The sequence below is a fragment of the Cucumis sativus genome, chromosome 4, assembly GCF_000004075.3.
Source record: "Cucumis sativus cultivar 9930 chromosome 4, Cucumber_9930_V3, whole genome shotgun sequence".
Classification (NCBI taxonomy): domain Eukaryota; kingdom Viridiplantae; phylum Streptophyta; class Magnoliopsida; order Cucurbitales; family Cucurbitaceae; genus Cucumis; species Cucumis sativus.
Genome location: NC_026658.2, coordinates 16414153 through 16424191, shown reverse-complemented (window position 1 = coordinate 16424191; position 10039 = coordinate 16414153). Strand labels below are relative to the sequence as shown.

General features: G+C 32.2%; 2 protein-coding genes across 3 annotated transcripts; one reads left to right on the top strand and one right to left on the bottom strand.

The window, feature by feature from the left end:
* Window positions 1-248: 248 nt before the first annotated feature.
* On the top strand, window positions 249-3311 carry LOC101210924 (ubiquitin-conjugating enzyme E2 28). The gene is made up of 5 exons (XM_004142628.3): window positions 249-574; window positions 730-802; window positions 1037-1164; window positions 1288-1392; window positions 2857-3311. The coding sequence occupies exons 2-5, from the start codon at window positions 733-735 to the stop codon at window positions 2998-3000; spliced, it is 447 nt and encodes a 148-aa protein (XP_004142676.1). The 5' UTR covers window positions 249-574; window positions 730-732; the 3' UTR covers window positions 3001-3311.
* Window positions 3312-5084: 1773 nt separating this feature from the next.
* Window positions 5085-8597, bottom strand: LOC101210680. Of its 2 annotated transcripts, XM_031883746.1 has the most exons (6): window positions 8284-8597; window positions 7407-7562; window positions 7218-7308; window positions 6985-7052; window positions 6127-6525; window positions 5085-5537 (listed from the first exon to the last, which is right to left on the bottom strand). In XM_031883746.1, exons 2-6 carry the CDS (start codon window positions 7538-7540, stop codon window positions 5399-5401), a joined length of 831 nt encoding a protein of 276 aa, XP_031739606.1. In that variant the 5' UTR covers window positions 7541-7562; window positions 8284-8597; the 3' UTR covers window positions 5085-5398. The 2 variants fall into 2 exon arrangements, with proteins under 2 accessions (XP_031739606.1, XP_011653726.1); XM_011655424.2 differs by lacking the exon at window positions 6985-7052 and having other exon boundaries at window positions 7177-7308; window positions 8284-8590.
* Between the last annotated feature and the right edge of the window lie 1442 nt (window positions 8598-10039).

The following is a 10039-nucleotide window of genomic DNA, read 5'->3' as shown; positions in this document are numbered from 1 at the left end:
TTGATTTTTCCATTTTTCACGTTGTTTTAAAATAATGGTTGATATAATTTGAGTGAGATGTAAGATTAAGTATTGAGTTTGAGATTAAATGTTGGATTTCTCCTATATATATATTCATATATCATTAGAATTCAAAGGAATTCAAAGGAATTGAATAAGCCATTGATAGCAAAGCAATCAAAATTGATGGACTAAAAAATTCTTACTTTTTAAAAGAAAAGACAAACAAAACTTGCTAATTATGTGTGTGAAGTAAAAAAAGGGAAAGGATAAGATTAGAATGTGGTAAAAGAAATAAGAAATGGTGGATTTGGGTTTGGATCGCTATAAATATTCTAAGTCTTCAATACTTTTCTTTGGCGATTGGCAAAGTTCTTCGGTCTCTAACATTGTGAAATTCCAAAAAAAAAAAAATTAAAAAAAAAATCTGAGGGTAAAGAGACCGACGAACAACCACCGGTTTCTGGGGTCGCCATCGATCTGATTTCTAAGCTTATTTCTCTCTCCACAGCTCTTTCCGGCCGATCTTGATCTTCATTCCTTTCTCGATCGCAAACCCTTTTGAGTTCTCAAGGTATTTCTCTCATTTCCATCCGGTTTTCCCCATTTTCCTGCCTTCTGTGTTGACCCTTTTTGTTAATCGCATGACCCTTGCTTTTCTTTGTCCTAATCTTAATGGGTTTTTTGAATCTCCTTTTTTTTTTTTTTTTTTATCGTTTTTGTGTGCAGATCATGGCTTCCAAGCGTATCTTGAAGGAACTTAAGGATTTACAGAAGGATCCGCCCACATCTTGCAGTGCTGGTCTGGTTCTAAGCCTTGATCTCTTTATTTCGTGACTTATTTTGACCATTTTCTTTGGATTTTATTGCTTTTGTTTCGTTGATGGGAATGATTCAATGAATAAGATGAATTGGTATTTGTTGAATGGTTGTTTTTGTGTTGACCTTTTGATCTCTCTTGATGTGAAGATGTTTATTTGTTTTTTAGTTTTGAGCTTCGGATGTTTATTTTATTTTATTTTGCTTTTGAGGATAGGCCCCGTAGCTGAAGATATGTTCCATTGGCAAGCGACCATTATGGGACCATCTGATAGTCCTTATTCAGGAGGTGTTTTTCTTGTCAATATTCATTTTCCTCCCGATTATCCTTTCAAACCTCCCAAGGTGAACGTTGTTTGTCTTTTGTTTGTTGCTCTTAATGATCTGTCCAAGATGATTCTTTGTTTGTTGTTTTCATTTTGAATAGAATACGGCCGTGAGGTTTGACAATTGTGTATTGTTGTTTAGGTTGCTTTTAGGACCAAAGTGTTTCACCCCAATATCAATAGCAATGGAAGCATTTGTCTTGACATCCTGAAAGAACAGTGGAGCCCCGCGCTTACAATTTCTAAGGTTGGTTTGGCCTTTTGTTTCTAATTCACTCATAGTTTTCCTCATTTAGTTTTTAATCCTAGATTTTCATTGTGATGTTTGCCTGAATGTAGCTATTTTTTCCATGTTTGAGATCTACATGCTTTTGCGATAGTAAAGTTTTGTGTAGCATGATGATTACTTGTCTTGATGTAGAATTCTAGAACACTCGAGTAGTACTGAAAAATTCACATCCCAGTTCCATGTTCTATAATGGACACCATGTTTTTATATCTGTTTTCTGTTTTCTTGGGTGATTGGTTTGATCACATAAACCTAAGAAACATGGATACGAGTGCAAGGCATCAAACACAATACGGGCATGGTGACAAGTAATTTTTTAGAATCTTTGACATGGACATGTTTATTAAAACGTATATTTCTGAAAATATGTCAGTTTAAGCAGGAAGGAAAATTGAAGTCATTGAGTTTATGCATTTATATGCATAAAGATTAGTTTGATGAATTTCATTCTCAAAGTTCATTATTTTTGTCATATACATATGTTTATTATATATATCAAGTGATTTGATGTGTGTCTAATAAGTTGGTCTCATCTGACTGTGCAAAACTAGTGTTCAAAACATATCTATTGCACTAGCAAGTGTCCAATTGTTGTTGGATGATATAATGTTAAACTTGTCATTACTCATCAACTTAAACTTATGGGTCAATCGAAGATTTAAGATGTTATAAGAGCATGTGGTTCAAGAAATCTTGTGTTTAAACTCATTTAGTGTTATTTCTTCTCCAATTTAAATTGATTTTCACTTATAGTGTCTGCATATTTCAAGCTCAGTGTGTTAGATGATATGACATTAAATTTTTCCTCACCCATGCTTATGCTTTTGGGACAATTGGTGATTTAAGAGGACTGTCCCAGTATCTTGACACCGACACGGCAACCAAACTAAAGTCTTTGCTTAGACATAAACAGTTTGGATATTTCTTTGAGCCATGGTTTCTCTATACAAATGGGAAGTCCTTTTTTTTTCTGTGCATAATTTGGTTCTCTACCCTGACCGCTTGCATAATACACATGGCCCACACCCTATTACTACCGGAATGGGAAGCCATTCCAAGGGTGTAGCTTTAGGGTGGCTGAAAACAGTCGTTGAGTAGTGTTTCAATCCCACTAAGTGTTGAAGTTCTTGTAGTGTGGCCATTAGTTTGTTTCTTCTACCTTTGTTCTCTCCATGTCTATATGAAGGAACTGACATCGAAGTGTGGAGAGCCCTCATTTTTTTCCAACATTGCTATTTAATAGCTGAGCTTGATATCTTCAGGGAACACATATTCACATTAACTTTTTACTGATTTCTAGAAATGTTAAAAGTTAGTAAGGTTGACTGATTTTGCAAGAGACTCATAACCGTTATCCAGAGAGAGAGACTAAGAAAAATTTGATTGAGCTGATTCTAAACATAAATGGTGTTCATGAAACAGGTACTGCTCTCCATATGCTCATTGCTGACTGATCCAAACCCAGACGACCCTCTTGTACCAGAGATCGCACACATGTACAAGACCGACCGAGCCAAGTATGAAGCGAGTGCACGGAGCTGGACTCAGAAATATGCAATGGGTTGAGACGTTTTTGTAGCTTGATGTTGGCGATGGATGATGCTAGTGGTGGTATCTTTGGCATAGCATCCTTCTGTATTACCTCGTTTCTTCCTGGGCTGTGTAGGTATTTTAAAGCAAAAAAAGAAGCAAAATATGAAGGAAAAAAAAAAAAAAGAATTATGATGTTTTTTCCCCCTTTGCCACTGATTTATGAATGAAAATTCAAGCAGGTTGTCTAAGGTTTGTCAAATTAACTGGATTCAACAATCCTCTTTGTGGGGATTTGATGCTAGCTGTTGTTTATCTCATAGACAAAGCATTGTTCAATTTCTCTACTTCCACTTCTTTTTTATGGGATTTATATGTTACTAATACCTTGAAAAAAGAAAACAATCTCTATCCCATGAAAAGTTTCGGGATGGAGACCGAGAAGAATCAGTTTCTTTAGGAACTTATATAATTTTTTAAAAAAATTGTCCATTCATAGATGGTTTAGATGTTTTAGATGGTTTATGTTTACTAAAGGATGAATCAGATAGATATATGAAATGAAGCCTTTTGGAATGATACTCATTTTGACTGATACATGTGTTGCAATATAAATTGTTTACCTACCGACCCTAAAATGTAAATTGTTATGTAATGTATGTATGAACTAATTAATTTCTGGCATCGAAATATGGGGATGGGATTTAGAATTTGGCATGCTTTCTCAAATAAATCTCTAATTTTTACTTCTATATACATCTTAAATTGTCTTATTAGTCATTTTCACATTTCATTACGATGTTTTGGACCATTGTTTTAAATGACAAAGATTTATGGATATGATAAACATCTATGAAAGTTTGTAGTTGATGTAAGTTCGTAGTTTTGTGCATGTTTTGTAGAGTTTTTTGTTTCTTTTTTTCACGTTTCAAAATTTTGATACCTTAAAAGATGAACCAAAGTTGAGAAACAATGTAAAGAAAGGTCTGTTTCTGTTTTTATTTCTATTTTATCATTTCTACCGGTAATAAATACTAGCTTTTGGTGTATGGGGCAAGTTATATGTGTTTGAATCTTAGTAACTTTTTTTTACATTTTTATTTTCATTTATTAATGTTTTTATTTACAAAAATAATCTCCAATATTTTTATTTATTTCATTATTTAATTGTAAACTTTTTCTATATTTGAATTTATTTATTATTTTAATTTTAATGGGGGTTGGGAAAATTTCTAAGTGAGCAAAACATTAAAATTAAGAGTCGTTGGTTTTTGTTGACTGTCTTCCTCAAATTCTATAGTGTAAATGATTTATTATTATTATTATTGGGAAAAACCCCCTTTTTATTATTAATTTTTCTATTTACAAAATAATTTCTCCACGTAATTTTATATATATTTTTTAAATTTTCAATAGGTATATTAAATTTTGAAAAATTCGTATCAATAACTATTTATGAAATATAACAACAAAAATATTAACAAAAAAAATATAAATAAATATTTTACATCCATTTAGCCTAACTTTAATATTTTACAACCCCATAGACATAATTATATAAATAAGTTAGATTCAACTTGACATCATTTAAGAGTTCATGATTCATGATGACACTATCAATCCAATTGGAACAATATATAAAAAGCATGATACACTTTATTATTATCTTTTAGTTGCGATTTATTATCTTTTAGTTGCCATCAAAACGATTAGATGACAAACTTTTGATATAATATTTAAATTTAATGTATGACATCTTTTATATATTAATTTTTATAAAAAGAATAAAAAAACATGAAATAGTAATCAAACTTTTTTGTTCTAGGAGACAAAAAAACAAAGAACAGAAAACGAAAATGTTATTAAGACAACGAAAATGTTATTAGATGGACACTCATTGCCTATTATTCAATAGCTATCACACACCGTATATTGATATTTTTGATATATTTATAAATATTTAGTTTCATTTTGATATTTCTTAAAACGTCCAATATTTTTAACGTACTTTCCAGAAAAAATTACCAATTTTAAACTTTATCTAAAAATTAAAACGGAACATTTAAAAATATGAAAACTAAAGTGGAACAAACACAAATATATATATATACACATATATATATACACCTTAACCCCAATTTTATATTCAATGATTTGGGTTTGAACATGTGAGGAAGAATATGGATGAACACTAATTTCTAGCAGGAAATGAAAATTTTGAATGAGCTGGTTCAACAATAAAGAACCAGCCCTATCCAAAGTAGTTCATATAATCAATTTCAAGAAACAAGCAATAGCAGCTGAACACAAGAAATAAGGAAGAGGAATCCCTGTGCTCATGACTAAACATAAAATAAAATTCAAATAACATACCAATTACTAATCGAAATAATGATAATAATAATAATAAATAGCAGAGTAATCCACAACAATGTCAAGGTAAGAGAGGGAGCTCCACCTTATCAAATGAAAAGAAGCAGACTCTTCCATGTTCAACGTGACAATATTTCATTGGAATGCCTCTTGATGTTCTCTCAAGAACTTCAATCTCTTCTTTTGATGGTGGATATCCCCTATAACAGAAATAAAATTATATCACATGAATGTCAAATCAATTCTAAGTAATGCATAGAACTTCCCAGATGAAAGGCACAACACGAGTCGATACCTATTATTAGATATTAGTATTATTACATGAATACAACTAAATAGTCACAAAAGGCTAAAAAAGAAAATCGATACAATGCCTAAACAATTTCAGAACCATTGACTTTTTTGTTTTCAACAATATGTGAAGAGGGAGAATCGAGCCTCTAATTTCAAAGTTGACAGTATAAGCACTATGTCTATGCTCGTTTTGGCATGTTTGCATGTCTGCTTATTTAGAGATAGAGATGGGTAGGACTTGGTTAAATCAAATGGTTGAGTAGTAAAAGTTGACTAAATGCATTTTGAAAAAGATTTAATAATGAGAAGTAGTTTGAGAAATTCTAGAAACTAGTAAAAAATATATAGAGTGTTTATACAGGAACCATTTAACTAATTTTCTTCCAAAACTGCCTACATCATATGTGTCACTTAAGCATTTAACTAAGTGTAGTTGACAAAGAAATTGAACACAAATCTCATACTGCAGACTATCATATAGAGGAAAATGTTTACCTAGTCAAGCAGACCATAAAATTTGGGTCACCAGGAGAAGATTTTCTAAACTTGTTATGAGGAAGAAAAACATCAAAAATGGGTGTCACTTCATCGAGCTGAATAGCATTTAATAGCCTGCAAATCGATTGCTCATCGTCTGATTTGACATCTGATGCTCCTTTATTTTCAGTAGAACTTGGAGATGAAATGTCACAGTCATTCCTAACATTCTTTAGAGACCAAGGAACTCTATGCTTTCCAACAATGTAACCAAGAGATTTAAGGTGCCTATAAACCTCAAACTGCTCCCAAAGACGGCCACTTCTTCCCTCAGCTACCTTCTTATATACATCTTTCAAAGAAAGACTTGAATTATCATGATCCAGCAGATGTAAGGCCCCGACTTCAATAAGAAATCTGAAAATATAGAAGAAATTATTAAGAGACACAATTTAAAAAAAATTATTATGAAACGTCGCCCAAGTGAATGTAAACCAATGCACATAGATATTGTAAATAGACTAGAAGATGAATATATATTGTAAGTAGAAAAGAAATACATAAAACGATATATTACTTGACACAAACATGCTGAATAAATTTCATTGATGCTACTTATTTTCAAGAGATAATGATAGGAAAAAACTTCTTTATTTTAGCAAAAGAAAATACTTCAAAATGGTAATTTCTCGTCTTTACTAAGACATAAAAGGCAACAACTGCTACCTCTTGTATATTTTTGGTTAGAATTTCTTCACTTTATTCATAATGTAATGGTCTAAATACAGGCCCAAGGGCAACCAAAACGCAATTACAAAAACTGACCAAGAGGCGACCATGGTAATTGCAAGATGCACCTAATGCAGCTCTCCTCACCTCATAGGCCAATTTCTGGCCTTGGCTTGGAAACGTTTCCAATTTCTTTTGTTTTCAATGACATTACCCTATTACTTAAAAGAAATCAAATCAAGACAATGAGAAAGAGAAGAACTCCCCAAAAAATGTTGTGGTAAATATCAAAAAACAATCAGGATAACAAAACCATAATAAACTCATAGTTTAACCTACAAAGTTTCCTCAATGGAACAATAAATCTTGCCACAACGTACAATGCCAGTTGTCGTCCAAAGGCTGCCCTTATTCTCTAAAACTTCTGCCATTCCCATTTGGTCATTCCATCGAGCAGTTGAAGCATGCTTCCTAGAAATAGATAAAATATTGTAACACACTTGATAATAATCAAATAGCATCATCCTATTGAGGGATTCAGAGGAGTTAAACTTCTTGAAATTCTCAACCTGAATTGCAGCTTGCGCAAGCACCCAGATGCACTGAGACATTCTTCTTCGTCGTTTATGTCTTGTTCGTAATTGTCTTCATCACCAGTATCACTAGCTCCTCCTGAAGAGCTTTCCCAATTCGTAGCCTCCATCACAAACCTCCGATTCAAATATCTATTGGAGGCAATGAAGGAGAATTAGGCAAGAGTTTAGAATAGATGGAAAATTATGGAGAAACTTCTTCTATGCAGTGCTTTGACACATAGGCTCAATTGGAGCTTTCTTAGCTTCTTAATTGCTTGGTTACAAGGGAGAGAACACCTCTATTTATAGGTGTCAACAGGAGTCTCTAGAGAATCCCAATAAACGACCTAGGAAATAGTTCTCCCAATAAAATTACATAACCTTTACATATTCAAAGAAGTCATGTTGAGATTGGAAATTACAAATTACATTTAACAATATCGAGACTCCTCGTTCAGGGAACGAACATGGTAGTGAAATATGTAAAAGTAAAACACGGAGAAATAACAACCCAAAACTACTAAGATTGCTAGATATTAATGTGATGTGATTCTTAATTCCGAAGTTTCATTTGGTAACAGTTTATTGAACAACACAATGACCTCGTCTTTCTTAATTCCGAAGTTTCATTTGGTAACAGTAAGGTTTTCAGAGATTTGAGTCACGAGAACTGCCCATCACAACACAAACTAAATAAATCCAAACACAATCTGTCAAATTCATTAAAATTCAGCGTGTTTAGAATCATTTTGTTTTAGGATTCTTCTTATTCGATTACACATATACATTCAACACAGCAAAAATTCAGAAGTTAGGGCTCAATCCACCATAGGCACGACGGATTTAAAAGTGATCGGAACTTAAATCTCACCAGAAAAGTCGCCAAATGTCCATAAGCACTGCTGGAAAGCACGCTAAAGCCCTCAAACTTTTTCTAGAATAAACAAGAAGAAAAGTGACCGAAACGTCACAAAACGCTCACCGGCGTTGGTCTCGGAAGTGACTGGGGGATGGGGGCAGAAGTAGCGACGGCCGGAGATCCGGAAAACTTGTAGTGAGGGTGCAAGGGTTGGAGGCAATGAAGGAAACAATATTGTAAGAAGTTGCATCAGAATTAAAACGGGAATAAATGTTTAATCTCAAAACTTATGACCTAAAATCCAAAAGATAAATGATGTTTAATTTCATAGCCTATTTGCTCCATTTGTTAGTATATTTCAAGTAATAATGCATAACAAGAAAGAAACCTTTAGTTCAAATACAATTTTCCAATAGGGCAATTTACATTAAGTCCCCCGTTGCAAATAATCAATCATACTTAAACTTAATAAAGTATCCCATTAAGGACAAGTATTCCTAGCTCTTAGGAAGATTACCTTGTGATACTTCAGCCACTCAAGAATACCCAATAGGCCAATACAAACAAAAATTGAAAGTTCCATACTACTTGCTTCAATTCGTTAATCTTATTGAATTTATCTTTGGTTAGATGATTTCAAATAAAGTTATTTGTACGTTCTTTCTAGAGACATATACACTCTAAGTTTTTTTTAAATAGTGTTTAAAACTTTTTAAAGTAGGTCAATATAATATATTAATAAAATTTATAATTATGTAACTAAAAGTTACCTTTACTATACTATTCCAATGGTCAAAAGCAACAAAATGGGAAATGGAAAAAAGGAAACCAAAATAATTAGAGCACTTTAGTTTATCAAGTTAAGTAAGAAAATTGATAATATTCTATTGAAAATACAAGAACGTTGCAAATGTATATATATATTTCAAGTAGATAGATTGAAAAATGAGATTAAACTTTAAAAAATCGAGAAATATTTCTTTGCGAAAAATCTGATCCTGTGAAATTTCCGCCCCATTACCTGCAGAGAAATTGGTGAGGGTGAGGAATAAGATATGGGGGCAAGGACGGGGATGAGGAGTGACATTCTGGCCTCGCCTCGTCTTGTGGACATCTCTAGCTAGTCATATATTTACATATTTTGACATTTTTCTATTGTAAAAAAATAAATTCATAATGCAACATTACTCACATATGTTTAGAAATATCTTTATATTGATAATACAAATTTTAATTGCATTGCCAGAAAAAAAAAATTATATGATAATCCAAAAGATAAATTAATTGTAATATATGTATATGTGGTCGAATCTAATCAAACAAACACATAAATAGACCGATCTCGTGTGCACAAATTCTTCAAATGCTTGCAAATTTGAAGATACAAGTATTATGGCAGTTGAATAAATATGTACTAACCACTCAAAATATAAAGACATATATCAAAAATTAGTTTATTTTCTGTTTTTATCTTTTTCTTTACCCTTAGTTTTGTCAAACTAAGAACCAAGGCAGAAAACTATATTAATATCTTCACATGCATCTAAAACATGAATATTTGGGGCATGTTTGGGAGGGTTATCATAATATCTCCTATAACCCCCTTCATAACACTCCTTTGTTTATATTTTTAAATTTTCACGACTCTATTATTTATTATTTTTGTATTAGTGAGAAAAAAGATATACAATTTTATTTTTCTATTAAAGCTAGCAGAGCACCTTTGGTCATCCTATTCATAATAATCTTGGTTAAGTTAGTAGAGCAC